The sequence below is a fragment of the Puma concolor genome, chromosome B2 (assembly GCF_028749965.1).
Source record: "Puma concolor isolate L17-30 chromosome B2, mPumCon1.1.hap2, whole genome shotgun sequence".
NCBI classification, from domain to species: Eukaryota; Metazoa; Chordata; class Mammalia; order Carnivora; family Felidae; genus Puma; species Puma concolor.
The window spans coordinates 67,634,594-67,653,468 of record NC_141671.1 but is presented as its reverse complement, the minus strand read 5'-3'; the positions used below and the strand labels follow the sequence as shown (position 1 = coordinate 67,653,468).

The 18,875-nt window shown below is 42.1% G+C and overlaps 1 protein-coding gene and 1 long non-coding RNA gene across 2 annotated transcripts in view; both read left to right on the top strand.

Moving 5' to 3' along the window:
* The window catches only part of LOC147581031 (uncharacterized), a 372,192-nt gene extending 361,365 nt beyond the window's left edge, over positions 1-10,827 (top strand). The window contains exon 2 of the long non-coding RNA XR_015251326.1: positions 10,572-10,827. This is a non-coding gene — a long non-coding RNA (uncharacterized LOC147581031). The remainder of the gene's footprint in view (positions 1-10,571) is intronic.
* EEF1A1 (eukaryotic translation elongation factor 1 alpha 1) lies at positions 1,613-5,234 on the top strand. Its single transcript, XM_025925242.2, has 8 exons — positions 1,613-1,764; positions 2,755-2,932; positions 3,212-3,391; positions 3,510-3,806; positions 3,907-4,057; positions 4,150-4,406; positions 4,488-4,722; positions 4,816-5,234. Exons 2-8 carry the CDS (start codon positions 2,789-2,791, stop codon positions 4,938-4,940), a joined length of 1,389 nt encoding a protein of 462 aa, XP_025781027.1. The 5' UTR covers positions 1,613-1,764; positions 2,755-2,788; the 3' UTR covers positions 4,941-5,234.
* Positions 10,828-18,875: the final 8,048 nt, after the last annotated feature.

The window sequence follows — 18,875 nt, the reverse complement described above, 5'->3', positions numbered from 1 at the left end:
AAGAGAAGGCTATGAACCTCCTAATGAAGAAATTAAACACACACACACACACACACACACACACACACACCACATTTTTAGAAGTTTCTATCTACAAAGAGTGGTAAAACAAGAAGACACAGGAAGGCTATTCCAGAAGACTTCTTTCATTTAAAAAAAAAAAAAGGTATTTGGGTTGTGAGAAGTAACTGCAAGCTAGGACTAGAACTACATCCTACAATGAAATAGAAAGTAAGTAAGCCCCATACAAGTTTGCCTTTAACGGTTTCCCCATTGTTTTATATATTCCTTTTCCTCTTCCAATTTGATTGTGGGTTCCTCTCCAAAAGGAAGTATTTCTTTTGCACAAGCCACAGAACTTCGTTTAGCACTGGACACATAGTAGGTTTCAAGCATTTAATAGATGGGCTCTAGGAGTTGCAGTGATGTTCCACACGTGGAAGAGATATACTGATGTAGTAACTAGCTCATTAAAAATAAAAGTTCTTTCCTGAAAGGAGCATTTCTCAGAGCTGCCCTGATTGCCAACGAAAAAGGCCTCATCCGGGTTTGCCCTAGATTTATGCTAACATTTAGTTAAAATCAATAGGACGACATAAAATTAATCCATTTATTTAAATGGGATAGGCCACTTGAGAAGCAGTGATTTCACAAGTATCAGGGATAGGAAATTGTGTGGATAAACTTGCTAATGCTGTTGATCAGTTTCTATACGAGATCAAGTGGAAAGACTGAATTTGAAAAGTTCTTCTTAGGTTTCTCATGCTAGCAATCAAATCAGTGTACACTGAAAAAAAAAATGTACCACGAGAGCAGACACACACAGGTCTCTTTATAGCGTAATAGAATTAGAATTAAAAGGCAAACTGTGGGATTGAAATCTATTCTAAACTGAAAAACTAGACGTCTGGAGTGCCATATGGGGTGAACGTGTGATATGGGCTTCGATAAAAGCAGCTGGCTTTGAATGGAACAAGCCAAGAGGCCAGCCCCAAAAGCATATTCGTTCGGGTCCCGGCCACCGAGTTGAAACCCTCGCTGATTCACCGGCTGTGAAGGCAGCCCCTTGGGTCTTCCGCCCCTCGCTGCCCTGGGTGCTTGGGCCTTGTACTCATCTGCAGCGGGGCGGTGATCCGAAGGCAGGGGCGGGGGAGGAGCCAGCCCCGGGCGGACAGGCGACTAGCGGTGGAAGTGGCTCAAAGGGGTTGTCCCGGACCTTCGAGAGGACCAGGCTAAAGCCTGGAGGTTTACTGCCGAGGGAAGGCATACTCCAATGTCTACATCACCTTTACAATTTAAACCAGGAACGGCAGAAGGAATATTCCGCACATCCCGGCCCGGCCGCCTTCTGGCCGCCCCACCCCCCAGCTGGAGCCGAAAGTAATTCATACAAAGGAGGACTCGCCTCAGCCTTGGGGAATCCCAGGGACCGTCGTTAAACTCTCGATAACCTAGAACCGAAGGCTCGTTCGACCCCACCTCCCCACCCACTCGCTCTTGTCATCATTTGGGTCAAAAGGAGCATGCGCGAGGCGAAGTGTGCTCTTCAGTGGGATGAGCGCACATCGCCCACGGTCCCCGAGAAGTAGGGGGGAAGGGACGGCGATTGAACGGGTGCCTGGTAGAGTTGGCGCGGGGTAAACTGGGAAAGTGGTGTCGTGTGCTGGCTCCGCCCTCTTCCCCGAGGGTGGGGGAGGATCGTATATAAGTGCCGTAGCCGCCTTGAACGTTCTTTTTCGCAACGGGTTTGCCGCCAGAACACAGGTGAGTACCGGGTGTGGTTTCCGCGGGCCTGGCCTCTTGGAGCCGGTTGCGGCCCTCGCTTGCCTGTTACAACTGCCGCGCCATCCAGGCACTTTACGAGGTTCTTGACCCCGAATTTCGGGTTGTGAGTGGGTGGGAAGGTTCGCGGCCTTGCGTTTTTTCAGGATCCCTCCCCCCCCACCTTCGCCTCGTGCTTGGGTTGAGGCCTGGCTTGGGCGCTGTGGCCGTCGCGTGCGAATTCCCCGCACCTTCTCGCCTGCCTTGTCACGATCTTTTTAAGTCTCGAGCAAATTAACCGGTCCAGAAAAGGCTGCTATGCTTGTCCGCGTCAAGATAGTTTCGCGGAGGTTGGTCAGGATCTCAGCAGGGTGGGCTTTTTCGCGGTCGTCGGGTTTTTGGGGTTGTGGGGCCGCCGCGAGGCGCGGAGGGCGGTGGCGAGGCCGGCTCGTCCGGGCGCACATGTCCGGCGAGGCGGGGCCCACAAGCGGTGGCCACCGAGTCGGGCGCGGGAGGGCACCGTGGAGTGGGACGGGCGGCTCTGGGGGCCTGCCTCGTGCCGTCCACCTCGGCCGGCCAGGCCGGCCCGCTCGGCACCAGTTGCGTGCGCGGAAAGATGGCCGCTCTCCGGCCCTGCTGCAGGGAGCTCAAAATGGAGGACGCGGCGGCCCGGGAGAGCGGGCGGGTGAGTCACCCACACAAAGGAAAAGGGCCTTTCCCTCTCCGGCCGCCGCTTCCTGTGACCCCACGGTGTACCCGGCGCCGTCTTGGCACCTCGATTTCTTCTCAACGACTTGGAAGCAGGCCTTCCTCGAGGGGGAGGGGATTTTGTGCGGTGGAGTTAACCCCACGCTTGGTGGGTGGAGACTAGAGTTGGGCCAGCCTGGCACTGGTTGTAATTCTCCTTGGAATTTGCCCTTTAAGAGTTTGGATCGTGGCTTATTCTCAAGTCTTTGGGACAGTAGTGTTAAGGGTATTTTTCTTCCAATTTAGGTGTCGTGAAAACCACCGCTAAATCTAAACCAAAATGGGAAAGGAAAAGACTCATATCAACATCGTCGTCATTGGACACGTAGATTCGGGCAAGTCTACCACTACTGGTCATCTGATCTACAAATGTGGTGGGATCGACAAAAGAACTATCGAAAAATTTGAGAAGGAGGCTGCTGAGGTAGGTGCAGCAACATAATGAGGAAGGTAGTTGGAAGTAAGTTGGTTAGCAGGTGTTAGGTGGTAACTCAAAACTAGTCAGTAGTGTGGATCTGAATGTCCTACTTAAAGGGGGAGTAAACTAGTGTTTGCTGTTAAACTTCTTACGTATGTTAATGTGAGTCATCTAACAGTTGTTGAACTGAAACTTCACGTTTCTGCTGAAGTGGGAGTAAGGGATTTCCAAGTTGAAGATGGATCATGTTTTAGTTCCCAAGTAACCCATTTTCAATTCTTACAGATGGGAAAGGGCTCCTTCAAGTATGCCTGGGTCTTGGATAAACTGAAAGCCGAACGTGAACGTGGTATCACCATTGATATCTCCCTGTGGAAATTCGAGACCAGCAAGTACTATGTGACCATCATTGATGCCCCAGGACACAGAGACTTTATCAAAAATATGATTACGGGCACATCTCAGGTTGGTATGATTAATAGTAACTTGAAAATAATGAGATTTGCCTTATGCAATGGAAAAAGGGTGAGTTCATCCTTTTGAAGAAGCTGTAACCGGATATGGTCTTGTTTTCTTTTCAAAGGCTGACTGTGCTGTCCTGATCGTTGCTGCTGGTGTTGGCGAATTTGAAGCAGGTATCTCCAAGAATGGGCAGACCCGTGAGCATGCCCTTCTGGCTTACACACTGGGTGTAAAACAACTTATTGTCGGTGTTAACAAAATGGATTCCACTGAGCCACCCTACAGCCAGAAGAGATACGAGGAAATCGTTAAGGAAGTCAGCACCTACATTAAGAAAATTGGCTACAACCCCGACACCGTAGCATTTGTGCCAATTTCTGGTTGGAATGGTGACAACATGCTGGAGCCAAGTGCTAATGTAAGTGACTTTCAAGACTTGGAGGAAGTGATGGAAGGGGACAGATGTTGAGACTAATTGACAACCATTTGGGGGATGCTAATTGACAATCTTGTTTTAGATGCCTTGGTTCAAGGGATGGAAAGTCACCCGTAAAGATGGCAATGCCAGTGGAACCACACTGCTTGAAGCTCTGGATTGCATTCTGCCACCTACTCGTCCAACTGACAAGCCCTTGCGTCTGCCCCTCCAGGATGTCTACAAAATTGGTGGTAAGTTGAACATCACTATCAGGACGTAACTTGTGCTGGTTGCTGCACTTTTTTCACGTAAGGTATTTGACACCATGCTGTAAATATTTCAGGTATTGGTACTGTCCCTGTGGGTCGAGTGGAGACCGGTGTTCTTAAGCCAGGCATGGTGGTCACTTTTGCTCCAGTCAATGTTACAACTGAAGTAAAGTCTGTTGAAATGCACCATGAAGCTTTGAGTGAGGCTCTACCTGGGGACAACGTGGGCTTCAATGTCAAGAACGTATCTGTCAAAGATGTTCGTCGTGGCAATGTGGCTGGTGATAGCAAAAATGACCCACCAATGGAAGCAGCTGGCTTCACAGCTCAGGTAACACTGGAAAGTGGCAATGTTCTCACTTAACTGCCAGACTTGGTGTTTTGAGGCTCATTAAATGCAACTCTTTTTCAGGTGATTATCCTGAACCATCCAGGCCAAATCAGTGCCGGATATGCACCTGTGCTGGACTGTCACACAGCTCACATCGCCTGCAAGTTTGCTGAGCTGAAGGAGAAGATTGATCGTCGTTCTGGAAAAAAGCTGGAAGATGGTCCCAAGTTCTTAAAATCTGGTGATGCTGCCATCGTTGATATGGTTCCTGGCAAGCCCATGTGTGTTGAGAGCTTCTCTGACTATCCTCCTCTGGGTAAGGATGACTTGAGTGTAATTAGAAACTTTACTGAAGATGGGAAATACCAGAACAAAGTTTCTGATGACCATCTAAAATTTGTTTTAATAGGCCGTTTTGCTGTTCGTGACATGAGACAGACGGTTGCTGTGGGTGTCATCAAAGCAGTGGACAAGAAGGCAGCTGGAGCTGGCAAGGTCACCAAGTCTGCCCAGAAAGCTCAGAAGGCTAAATGAATATTATCCCCAATACCTGCCACCCCAGTCTTAATCAGTGGTGGAAGAACGGTCTCAGAACTGTTTGTGTCAATTGGCCATTTAAGTTTAATAGTAAAAGACTGGTTAATGATAACAATGCATCGTAAAACCTTCAGAAGGAAAGGAGAATGTTTTGTGGACCATTTGTTTTTTTTGTGTGTGGCAGTTTTAAGTTATTAGTTTTTAAAATCAGTACTTTTTAATGGAAACAACTTTGACCAAAAATCTGTCACAGAATTTTGAGACCCATTAAAACAAAAGTTTAATGAGAAACCCGTGTCTTCTTTTGGTCAACACTACAAGCTTGTACTATTCAGGTAAAAAGATTAAGAGTTGCCCATAACGTATTCCTGGTGTTAACATCTGGTGAAACTGAGAATTGGGTTAAGGGTTTTTTCCCCCCGGGCTGGGAAACATTTTTACCACCTCAGGGAAAAGAAACAAGTACATAGAGGTATGGGAAAAGGGGATCTGCAACACAGTTTAGAACAGTAACACCATTAAGGTAGGTTACAAAAAGTTAAATTTTGTAAATCAAAGTCAACGTGTAAGATTTGTATACTATCACTATTGAGTAGACTTGATACATTGTCACAATTGAGTTTCCCACTTATTGGAATGCTTTGTCACATTTATAAATCTTGTAGTTTAAAGTATCCTGAACGGTGAGGCATTCAATAACGTTATTGTATTTAATGGTAGAGTTCATTGTGTCCAAACTGTAGGAGAACAAAGTATATACTGGAATTTTAATGTCACTTGAGAAGTAGAAATCCACCTCCGTTAGGAATTTTCATCTAAGCCAAGCTTGAGTGAAGAAGGGACATTGCTGCACTGGAGATTTAAAACCCAAAGTGGCAGTACTCAGCCTAAATGAGGACCTGTTTTGGACTGTAGGGTAAGCTTTGTTTTTAGTTGAATATGTTTTGAGATTTTGCTAAAAGTGTCCTTTCAAAATTGTTACCTAACAAGAAGCAATAAAAGAATGACCATTTGAAGTTAATTTCATGGATGAGATGGAAAGTGAAAAGCTCGTTAAACCCCACTGTGGTAATTTTGTAATTTATATAAACTGTTACGTAGACTGGTAAATTAACAGTACTTTGGTTGACAACAACGTGGTCTTAAGTTCTTGCCTTTGGATAGCTGGCAAATCTCTTTAACACTGGTGCATTTGATAGAACATTCCATGGATCCTGGCTAATTTGGACATTAATTTCATAAGACCCTATTTGATTCATAAATTTTAAGTTGCTTTGAAATAGGCAAAATCACAGGACACCTTGTATTTTATAATGCAGACATTTACTAAGTGGCACTTAGTGGCCATAATGAGAACTGCAATTAAGATACTTTTTTTTTTTCTAAACTAGGTAAAATGCTTGGTCTCTGGGCAGTATTACCAGAGGCATTGTAAACTTAAAGTTAATAAGACCTTGTCTCCACAGCTCCAAAACACCCATTATTTTTTTCCTCTTATTTGTAAAAATATGTTGATTGCTAATTGGCTTAAGATAAGGAGTGGAGATAGGTAAGATTCTTAAACAGCATGTTGGTAAAAGGTAGCCAGCATAAGAAATCTTGTGTACTAGGAGGGATTTATTGTTCACACCCCCACCCCCCAAAAAATCACTTAGCTTCAGAAAATGGCTACCACTAAATGGATAAAGGGAAGTGGAAATAGTGTCCAGAAAAGCTGGGCCAGTTGGGATACTTAACTCCATAGAACCCAATGCGATATAACCTTGTGAAGGCAGTCATCTGTTTGGAGCACCATCTACTGGTAGTCCTGCAAATAATTTACAAACTGGTTTCAAAAATGAGTGTAAATTGAGAATATAGAAGTTTACTTTAGCTCTGTTGAACTTTATGTACTAATTGCATTGTTTGGATTGATTAAAATTAAGAGTGGTTTCATAAAACTAGAATGCCTCAAACTAGTGTTTGACCTTCAACCATGTTTAAAATTGGCCAGCTGTTGAATTACCCATGTTCGTGATCTTGAAATTTGTACTGGGAATTCTGGTGTGATTTCAGAATATGGGGGAAAGCATTCTCTCTTTTTTAATGTTTAGTTTTGACATGGAGCATAAGTGGGGGAGGGGCAGAGAGAAGGAGACAGAATCTGGTTCCAGGCTCCTGACCTGTCAGCACAGAGCCAGACTTGGGGCTTGAACTCATGAACCGTGAGATCATGACCTGAGCCAAAGTCGCTCAACCAACTGAGCCACCCAGGTGCCTCTAGGAGGAAAGCATTCTGATTCAGGACTTAAAACAGATCCTTAGTAAGGCATATTTGATTTTTAAAAAATTATTGTTAGTGTCCTTACTGCCAGAATAGATAATCAAATCTGGTTTTGGCCAAATCAGTTCTAATTTATGCGTTTATCCCTTAATCTTCTAGCCTCTTAAGAGCATGAGAATTCATTTGGTTGCTAAAGTTTGGGTTCAGCCCGACATAAAGGCTACTGGCTGCACAAGTGGTGCAAGCCCCTTGATTTTAAGTAGTTTTCAGTATGGAGTGTAAGAATCCTGGTGAATGTTACTGGGCTTGCATTTCACGTTTCAATTGGTTTTCTGCTAAGTTCAGCCCCAAGCTCTCCACCCAAAACATTTCTTGGCCATAAGTGTTCACAAATTCTAAAATGGCCAACTCTCAAGGGTAACAGTTTGTTGGGTGTTAATGTGACTTTACATAGGCTTTAGATTGGTAGTAGAATATATTCATTTTGTTACCATGAAATGCAGGAATACTCAATTATTCTATTTTATAATGTCTTTCACTTCCAAACCCATAGGTTTTCTCATCCAGTTGGTAAGTCTCTGGGAATTTCCATGACTTAAAATTGAAACTTAATGATGTCTAGGAGACTGCCACATGGTTCCTGAAAGGTAGTTGATCCCTGGAAATCATTGAGAAGGATCATGATTTTGTCCTTTTCCTAAATAGAGAAATAGGAACTAAGTGTCCTGTCCATCAATCACTGGCAGAAATGAGTGAAATAAGGAAAATAGTCATTCACCTTGGACTACCCTTAAGGGGCCCATAGGTCTCAAGAGTTTAGAGCTCTGGTTTTTGTGGGAGACTACATAACAAAGATAATGCTAAGTTAATGTTAACAGTTACTTCCTGAGTAAGCAAAAAGTATTAACACTTGGGCAATTGAAAGTTTGTTAATGTTTTTGCATACATTGAAAAATCACCTTTTCAAGAAAAGTTTTACAAGTCTGTTTCATATCTAAGTTTTTTCATGGACAGTTTGTCCATTTGGTGGTTTTCCAGTATGGGAAGTTTATTAATTGGACTGTTCACCTGTAGGTTTGTGACTATAGGTTGTCTGTGTAAATACTTAGCAGTGGGATCACTGGATTGTATGGCAAGTGTATGTATACCTTTTGTAGGAAACTCCCAAACTAGTAATCGATTTTTAAGCTGCACTATTGCTAGGCATTGGAGATAGAATTGCATACAAAATGGACAGGTCTTGCCACTTGAGTTTATAATCCAGTGGGGGAGGTAGATCCTACCTTAAATGAGCAGGTAATACTGAATTGTGATGATGCTATGAAGAAAAATGCCTTGTCAGGCATAACTTGAGATCTGAAGGACAAGTAGGAGTTGCTGGAGAATATGAAAACATTAGACATCCAAATGTCTAGTGAAAAAAGTAACAAGGACACACAAATTGAAAGAATCTAAGTCTTTTGTAAATCTAACTTCAAATCAACTGAGTATATTCATTGAAGTCTGCTTGAATACCTCATCAATGTATATGTCACTCATTGGAGGGCAGAGACCTTAGGGCAAGTATTAATACCCTCATTACAGATGACAGACTGAGGTACAGTAGCTCCTAAGTCATCTATTGCTGGATGAGCTTTTTGTCTCCATTCTATTTGCTTGCTAGTGACATAAAACTTAAGTTCTTTTGTAAGGTAATTGAACTATTTTACTTCATTTTACAAGAATAATTGATCCCAATTATATCTTTTTGAAAAAAAATCTTTGATCTCTCTACCCAAAGTGGGGCTTGAACTCATGACCCTGAGATCAAAAGTTGCATGTTCCTCGACTGAACCAGCCAGGCACCCCCAATTAATACCCTTTGGTCACATCTACACTAAACCGTTCTTAAGCTGTTTCTGAACCTTAGGTCACAGGGTTTCTAGATTCTTCTATGCCGTTCCCCTTTCCAGTGTATAGCTTTTTAAACTTTTTATCAAAATTTGTGGATGTACAAGTATGTAGTCTCTTCCGTTGACCCAGGAGACCCAGGAGTCTGCCTGACTTGGACTTGAAAAGCTGTCCCTTTAATCTGTGCATAACTGTCCATCTCAAGATTGTTCTGAGAATGAAATGAGTTAGTTGGTGTGGACTCTAGCCCAGTACCTGGCCTGTTGTAAAAGGCCAGTAATAAAAGGTAGCTTTTATTGCAGTTGTTAGAAGATCCGTTGCTTTAAAAGTTTTTTTTTCTAACTTTTTTTTTTAAACGTTTATTTTTGAGACAGATGAACCAGGGAAGGGTCAGAGAGAGGGAGACACAGAATCTGAAACAGGCTCCAGGCTGTCAGCACAGAACCCGATGTGGGGTTTGAACTCACGGACCGCGAGATCATGACCTGAGCTGAAGTCGGCCGCTCATCCGGCGCCCCTCTGACATTTTTGAGACCAAGACAAAGCATGAATGGGGGAGGGTCAGAGAGAAAGGGAAAAGTTTTTTAAATGTTTATTCTAAGAGTGAGTGTAAGAGAAGCAGAGGGGTAGAGAGAAAATCCCAAGCAGGCTCCACACTCTGCAGACCCTGACATGGGGCTCAAACTCCTGAACCCTGCAATCGACCTGAGCCAAAAGCAAGGGTCAGTTGCTCAGTGGACTGAGCCACCCAGGTGCCCTAAGGAGGTTATAACACAGATTATGATCAAATATCATCTGACTTTTTAAATGCAAATTACATTTTAGATCTTTAATTGCATTGTGAAGTTTTTTAAATAAAACTTTGGTAGTAACTAGGTTCATAGAAAAGTTGGGAAGATAGGATAAGAGTTTCAGTATACCCCTCACCTAGTTTGTTTCCCGTTAACGTCTTCCACTTCCATAGTATAGTACATTTGTCAAAACCAAGAAACCATTGTTACCTTACTATTTCCAGGCTTTATTCACATTTCAACAAGTATCCAATCTGACACTCATTTTATTTTTGAGAGTAAGGGACAGCATGAGTGGGGGAGGGGCAGGAAGCGAGGGAGACACAATCCGAAGAAGGCCCCAAAGCCCTGAGCTGTCTGGCACAGGAGCCCTATGGGGGCTCTAACTCAAACCAGAAACTGAGACCTGAGCGGAACTCAACTGAGACACCCAGGCACTCCTGTCTTGGTTACTTTTAAAAACAGACGTGCCTGGGTGGCTCAGTTAAGTGTCCTCACAATTCAGGAGTTCCGAGCCCCACATCGGGCTCTGCTGACAGCCTGGAGCCTGTTTCAGATCCTGTGTCTCCCTGTTTCTCTCCCTCCCTCCCTCCCTCCGTCTCTCTCAAAAATACTTTTTTTTAAAACCTTAAATATTGAGGCATCTGGGTGGCTCATTGGGTTCAGCATCTGACTTCAGCTCAGATCACCATCACAGTTCCAAGCCCCACATGAGGCTCTCTGCTGTAGGCACGAAGCTTACTTCAGGTCCACTGACCCTCTCTCTGTCCCTCCCCCACCCCTGTGCGCACCTGTGTGCTCTCTCAAAAATACTTAAACATCAAATGTTGGGAGTTTACATTTATCCCTGCTATATCTCATCTTGTTGGGGTAATATTGAATCTGGAACCTGCTATGTAAGCATGTTAAATAAAAATGTGGACTTTGTTTATATATCTAATATTTATATTTCTGTAGTTTTATTTAAATTTTTACTAGGTACTAAATAAGGTCCAAAAACAGACCTGAGCTATTGCGCTTGGAGAACTATTCTTTGATTATGATGGTCCAGCCACCTGCAAATTCATCTAATATTAAAATGTGGGTCCTATTTTGTTTGCCATTTTGATCACAATCATGAAAATTTTAGCAAACGAGTAAAAGTGAGGTGAAGTAGGTAATAGCTTTAAGTTTCCTGTTTTTGGCATATAAAAATTATTTGCTGTGCCACTTAAGATCAAGATGTGAGTAAAATCTGTACTAGGATTTAAATATTCTGTCTTATTAACCAATCATTCACAACCTCAAAGAGTTTGAGTTATTTTAGCTTTTTGTCAAAATTTACATCCAAAAGTGATCAAAGCAGCAACATATGCAGTCCGGGTATTCCCTTTAACACGATTTCTTCTGAGGCGTGATCTAAAATGTAGATTACTGGGGCGCCTGGGTGGCGCAGTCGGTTAAGCATCCGACTTCAGCCAGGTCACGATCTCGTGGTCCGTGAGTTCGAGCCCCGCGTCAGGCTCTGGGCTGATGGCTCAGAGCCTGGAGCCTGTTTCCGATTCTGTGTCTCCCTCTCTCTCTGCCCCTCCCCCGTTCATGCTCTGTCTCTCTCTGTCCCAAAAATAAATAAACGTTGAAAAAAAAAAAAATTTAAAATGTAGATTACTGCTTGCGTAAAGCAGAATAGGTTTGAAAATAGACGTAAGTCAAAGGTAGGTAGGATATCCTACTGAGAGTAACTGGCAGCAAAGACCGTGTGGTCTCCCTGCAAACGTGATTCCCAGAGATTAAGTGACTTGGTTAAATTTTCAGTAAAATCGTGATTAGGAGAATATTCTAGTTGGTGGTGTGACAAACAGTAGGGTTTCCACATAAGTCATTTGAGTTTGGAGTTCCAGGGCTATTTGGAGCCACCCAGACTGAGGAAGTGGTTCTCTCAGACTTCTGATGAGGGCATCTGCCGGGCCTCCTGGGCCTGGGTTGTAACCATTGAAGTAGAAGGGATGCTGCTGTATCAACAAAGGAAGGGCCTTACCCAGCCTTGACCTGCAGCCCCTCTCTTTAGCTGTTATCACACCTTGATTGACCATTTGGACATCTCTGCTGAGCCTCCTACAAGATTCTGTGTTGAGCTGCAAACTCAGTAAATGTCTACCAAGAGATAAGATGCTTTTTATTCAGTTAGGGTTGGGTGGAGGGAACATTTTCTTGTAGCTAAATCTTTATATTGAGGTTAGGGAATACATCTCTTGGAACTCCGTTTCTCATATTTTATGTAACTTTATGAATGTTTTTCTTCAAAGCTCTGGTATCTGTCATTGAAGTTTGTTAAACTGTCCCCCCCCCCCCCCCCCGCCCCGCTTTAGGTTGTTCTGTATGAATTGGAACTACAGAAAATTCAGTAATTTCCTTTTCATTGCTTGAAACATGTCATGTGTGCTGGTCTTCTATGATACACAGTTTAGAATAATGTTTTTTTCTAAATTTAGGTAGTCTATTTTTTTATGTATCTTAACATGCAGACTTAAATTTTGATTGTCATGTTTTAAATAGTGTAGACCAAATCTGAAACAGAATTCAAAGAGCAACCAACATAAAGACTAAATTTGAATGAAGCACTGTTTGAAAAATAGTTGTTTAGCCTAGCAAACGCTAGAAAAGTACTACTGTCTTCCAAGTATATGAAGAGTATTTTAAATCTGCAGAGAATGCTGCTCAAAGTGAAATTCACATTTTAAATTCCCCTACAGTCTCTAAACTCTGGAATAACCCTTAGATTGAGTGCTATAATGGTTCATTAAGCATGGCAACTCTGTAAATGCTTAACATGAAATAGGCTACAAAAGGTGGGAGTGGGAAATTGAAGGTTAAGCCAAGAGAAAGAGACATCGATTGCTTAGGACAGCCGGAGAAACTTTTCATACAATGGAGGACTTCTGGTCCTTAGGAGGAAACAAATCATTGAAAATGGCAGAAAAGGTATTGTGAAATCAGAATACCTGAGATCCATGCTCAACAGCAACTTGCAATTATACTTTAATCCCAGGACTTAACCAGGCTACAGCATAGAAAGAGTTCAATAAGTTTTTAAATTTTTTTTTTAAAAATTCTTTGAGAAATACACAGATGTTAAAGAATTGGGGGTTTTGCCCTAAGGAAGTAGTGCTATTTCTTCAAACAGATTAGTCTTATATTTCTTACTGTGGATCCTAGTAAAGAAAAAAATTTTCTATTGCAACACAGTATAAACAGTATTTCATTGCATCAAAGATGATTACCTATGATTATGACACAGATTTCATGACTTGCTAATGAATTGCAGCCAGCAGTTTGAGAATGTTGATTTAGAAGTCCGTTGACAGGCACACCTGAGTGGCTCAGTTGGTTAAGTGACTTTGGCTCAGGCCATGATCTTATGGTTCATGGGTTCGAGCCCTGTGTTGGGCTCTGTGCTGACAGCTCAGAGCCTGGAGCCTGCTTCAGATTCTGTGTCTCTCTCTGCCCCTCCTCTGTTCATTTTCTCTCTCTTTCTCAAAAATACACATTAAAAAAATTTTTTTAGAAGTCAGTTGACAGTCAGAATGAGGTTCTAAATCAAAATAAATGCATCCTTTCTGTAGGGTATAAGAGCTGAGGTTGTCAACCTATACTTGTCCAGACAGGCATTCAAGTATGCCCAAAGCTTACATTTGAAAAAAATGTGGTCTTGCCCACAAATATAACCACTACCCATTGGAAGGTGGAATGGCTTTCTTTTAGACTTGAATTTCTGTAACAGGGCATGAGTTTTCTGCACAACCAACTTCAATCAGCAGTACAGATTATTTGGATTCTACATTCCTGAGGCAGCACACGGTAAAATTAATTGCAATCTAGTTTCTGCCAAAAGCAGCTGAGACAATGGATATTTATGGAGGCAAGCTAGTGGTTCTCACAGTTGGCTGGGCATTGAAATAACCTATGGAGTTTGTTAAACATGGATATCCATACCTTTCCAGGCCAGCTGAATCAATTGCTTATGATAAGGCATTGCCCCCTACTTTTACAAGCTCTGTTAGGAATTCTGAGGTGAGGTTTAAGAATCCTTGGTCAAGGGCTTGCCAGTCATACATTTCTTTACAGGTTTTTGTTTTGTTTAAAAAACAGCTCTATTGACACAAGTCATATACTGTAAAATTTACCCTTTAAAAAATTTTTTTTTAATGTTTGTTTATTTTTGAGACAGAGCATGAACGGGGGAGGGTCAGAGAGAGGGGGAGACACAGAATCCGAAGCAGGCTTCAGGCTCTGAGCTGTCAGCACAGAGCCCGATGCGGGGCTCGAACTCACGGACTGTGAGATCATGACCTGAGCCGAAGTCAGACACTTAACCGACTGAGCCACCCAGGCGCCCCAAAATTTACCCTTTTAAAGTGTACAATTCAGTGGTCTTCAGTATCTTCATAGAGTTGTGCAACCATCGTCACAGTCTAATTTCAGAACATTTTCATCACCTTATAGAAGAGGTACCCTTTTTAAGGGCAAAGAAGCCACCCCAGGAGTCTCCTTTTACCATTTGTTGGGTCAGTTTGCACACAAGCCTCAGGCCTAGACCAAACACTGAGGGGGACTGCAATGACCGAGACGGGCTTAAATTAATGAAGATTTAGCTCCTGGAACTGTGAAGGAAAGAGCAAACCATGGTTTTTTGGAAAGGACAATGGGCAGATGTGATTATTAGGAAGACGGCCCAGCAGTGTTTATCATAGGCAAATTAATTATCTCCAAGTCTTGTTTCCCTTGTCTCCAGAACAAGGACAACTTTATCATGGGGTTAAGTGCAACAGTGCACTCCCTATCTGATACATAGGGAACATTATTAGGTAGTAGCTACTTTTATAAGATCACTAGCAAAGGCACTGTTTTCCCTAAGAGGTTATGTGATAAGTTTCTCTTAGATTTTCATAATAGGAAAAAGTTTTCTCTTGGTCCCCTTGATGACACAAAACCGTATCACTGACAGGAAGCTCAGCTAGAATTTTAACATTAAAGTGGGATCTGCCTTTTCCTCAGCTGATCCTTAATTTTCTTCTCTTTAAAATGTCTCAAGTATATTTTTAGAAATAAGCAGGGGATAAATTATCAGTAAGTAAATAGGTTTTAGAGCTGAGCTACATACACATTGAGGTTTTTTAAAAAATTGTAAGATATACACAACATAAAATTCACTTAACCATTTTTAAGTGTTCGGTGGCATTAGGTACATTCAAATTGTTGTGCAATCATCACCACCGTACTCCAGAACTCATCTTGCAAAAACAAACTCTGTACCCATTAAACAATAACTCCACATTCTTCTCTACCCCCAACCACCATTCTGCTTTGTCTCTAGGCTAATCTGACTACTCTAGGTACCACATATAAGTGGAATCATAGAATATTGTCCTTTTTTGACTGTTTCTTTCACTTAGCATAATGTCCTCTAAACTCATCCATTTTGTAATGTGTGTCAGAATTTCCTTTCAAGGTTGGAAAGTATTTCACTGTTACTTATATACATTTTGTTTACCCCATTCATCTGTTGATGGACGCTTAGGTTGCTTCCACCTTTTAGCTGTTGTGAATAATGCTACTATGAACATGACCCTTGAACAGGGTCTTCAAGACCTTGCTTTCAATTCTTCTGGGTATATACTCAGGAATGGAATTGCTGTGTCATACAGTAATTCTTTTAATTTTGGCAGGGGGAGCAGCTACACCAATTTACTTTTCCACCAACAGTGCATAAGGGTTTAAATTTCTCCACAGGCTTGCCAAGGCTTGTTTTCTGTTTATCTGGTAATAGCCAGCCTGTTAGGTGCGAGATGGCATCTCACTGTGAATTTCATTTGCATTTTCTTGATGACTAGTAATGCCGTGCAACATCTTTTCACATGGCTATTGGCCATTTATATATATTTTGGGGAGAAATATTCAAGCCCTTTGCCCATTTTTTAATTGGGTTATTTGGGGGTTTTGCTGTTGTTGAGCTGTAGTTGTCTTTTAAATATTCTGAATATTAACCCGTTATTAGATATAGTATTCTTCCATTCTATGGGTTGCCTTTTCACTCTGTTGTGTCCCTCGCCTCTTACATTAGGAAGTACTAAATATCTGCTTCATAAATAAAATGAGTATCATAAAAATAAATCTTTCATATTAGGAGCAGGAAAACACAGTACAGGAAGGTAGGGAGGAAATGAAGCTGAAGAGAATGTGAAGACAGGAGTTACGGAGACAGGCAAACATAAAAGTACATAGTTCTTAATATTTATGTCATAAATATTTTTATCCCATTTAATTATTCACTTTAAGTTTTAGTTTTGTCACCCACTGCCTTTAGTAAGTCATTCATTCATTCATTCATTCATTCATTCAAAAAAGCATGTATGTCCTGAGTGTCTACAACTATGGCATTGCAAGCATTCAAGAAGTTTATATTTTAAGAGGGTAAGCCAGAGGCGCCTGGGTGGCGCAGTCGGTTAAGCATCCGACTTCAGCCAGGACACGATCTCACGGTCCGTGAGTTCGAGCCCCGCGTCAGGCTCTGGGCTGATGGCTCAGAGCCTGGAGCCTGTTTCCGATTCTGTGTCTCCCTCTCTCTCTGCCCCTCCCCCGTTCATGCTCTGTCTCTCTCTGTCCCAAAAATAAATAAACGTTGAAAAAAAAAATTTTAAAAAAAGAGGGTAAGCCAGATATTGCAAATTAAGGTGGAATTAAATAAATGCAATAATAAATGCAATAATAAAAGTGTTGTGAAGAGGGAGCCTAAGAGGAACGGGTGATTTTCACTATGTGCCCTCCAGCATAAGCACCTCTGCCAGCTCAGGATGATCTAATCTCTGTCGGCTTAACCGACTGGGCCACCCAGGCACCCCAAGTGAGGTAATTTTGTAAAAGTTAACACATTTTAAATTACAGATTTAAAGAGGTTTCACATCCTAAACCAAATGGCAGAACCTAAAACAAATGTCAGGGGCACCTGGGTGGCTCAGTCACTTAACCATCCAACTTCAGCCTGGGTCATGATCTCATGGTTTGTGAGTTTGACCCCCACATTGAACTCTGTGCTGACAGCTCAGAGCCTAGAGACTGCTTCAGATTCTGTGTCTCTCTCTCTCAAAAATAAACATTAAAAAAAAAAAAAAAAAGGTTTTCTGTCAAACATTTTTTCAGTGAGAGTCACTATTGTGATGGATTTGCATTATAAAAAACTTGAATTTCCTAGTATGTGTAGTGTCACTAGGCCCAAATTACAGCTATCAAGAACCTTCCACAGCATTTAAGAACTTTCTATTTCCTCAAGATAAATTTTTGTTATATTCCATTCATTAGGCACCCCATTTACTGCTTTTACTCTTGTCTTTAACCAGAAAAAAGTTTTAAAACAGCAATTTCCCTTCTAGTGCTAAACAGGTAGTGTAAGATGCCTTCTTTTTCTTAATGTTTATTTTTTTTGAGAGAGGGAGAGAGACAGAGCATGAGCGGGGGAGGGGCAGAGAGAGGTAGACACAAAATCTGAAGGAGGCTCCAGGCTCTGAGCTGTCAGCACAAGGCCCAACATGGCTCGAACTTGTGAACCACGAGATCCTGACCTGAGGTGAAATCGGCCACTTAACTGCCTGAGCCACCCAGATGCCCCTACCTTCTTTTTAAAATATAGTATTATGAACAGTGTTGCCTCTGTAAGAATTATGCCCAGGAATAACCATAACTAAAGTAAAGTTAACCATTTTGAAATTACTAAATCAAATATCAAAAAAAATTTATCATTGCTAAATGATCATTACAAATACTTTTCACCTGCTACTGATATTGACTACTTTAATGGAAAAACTAAAATTAGATGAAACAGGGGCGCCTGGGTGGCTCAGTCGGTTGAGCGTCCAATTTCGGCTTGGGTCATGATCTCGCGGTTTGTGAGTTCGAGCCCCACGTCGGTCTCTGTGCTGACCGCTCAGAGCTTGGAGCCTGCTTCAGATTCTGTGTCTCCTCTCTCTGCCCATCCCCCGCTTGTGCTGTCTCTGTCTCTCAAAAATAAATAAATACATGTAAAAAAAATTTTAAAAATTAGATGAAACAAATCCATGAAAACTGAGCTATATCTGAGCAGCTATACAGCATTATAGCAACAAAATATTTGGCTGCCTCACACTCAGGCTTAACAAAAAGATCTGTTGTTAACAACTCAGGCAACAACAGATGTTGGCGAGGATGTGGAGAAAGAAGATCTCTTTTGCACTGCTGGTGGGAATGCAAACTGGTGCAGCCCCTCTGGAAAACAGTGTGGAGGTTCCTCAAAAGGTTAAAAATAGAACTACCCTACGACCCAGCAACTGCACTACTAAGTATTTATCTGAGGGATGTAGGTATGCTGTTTCGGAGAGGTACATGCACCCCAATGTTTATAGCAGCACTATTGCCAATAGCCAAAGTATGGAAAGAGCCCAAATGTCCATCGATGGACGAATGGATATAGAAGATGTGGTATATATATACAATGGAGTATTGCTCGGCAATCAAAAAGACTGAAATCTTGCCATTTGCAACTACATGGATGGAAGTGAAATTAGAGAAAGACAAATATATGACTTCACTCATATGAGGACTTTAAGACAGAACAAATGAACACAAGGGAAGGGAAGCAAAAATAATATAAAAACAGGGAGGGGGACAAAACATGAGACTCTTAAATACGGAGAACAAACAGGGTTACTGGAGAGGTTGTGGGAGGGGGGATGGGCTAAATGTGTAAGGGGCATTACGGAATCTACTCCTGAAATCACTGTTGCACTATATGCTAACTTGGATGTAAATTTAAAAAATAAAAATACATAAATAAATAAATTAAATACACACACACACACACACACACACACACACACACAAACCCCACAAAAAAACAAATAGATCTGTAGCCAGAGTGACTTCAGGGCCCTTGATACTGTCTTAAGTATCTTCTTTGGCCTGAAGCTGACATGGGAGCTT

What these genes read in the sequence shown, in the direction of transcription:
- EEF1A1 (XM_025925242.2), top strand. Translation starts at nt 2,789, where the DNA reads ATGGGAAAGGAAAAGACTCATATCAACATCGTCGTCATTGGACACGTA. An exon ending in TTGAGAAGGAGGCTGCTGAG is followed by an intron (nt 2,933 to 3,211) that starts GTAGGTGCAGCA and finishes CAATTCTTACAG; the next exon opens with ATGGGAAAGGGCTCCTTCAA. An exon ending in TGCTGGAGCCAAGTGCTAAT is followed by an intron (nt 3,807 to 3,906) that starts GTAAGTGACTTT and finishes ATCTTGTTTTAG; the next exon opens with ATGCCTTGGTTCAAGGGATG.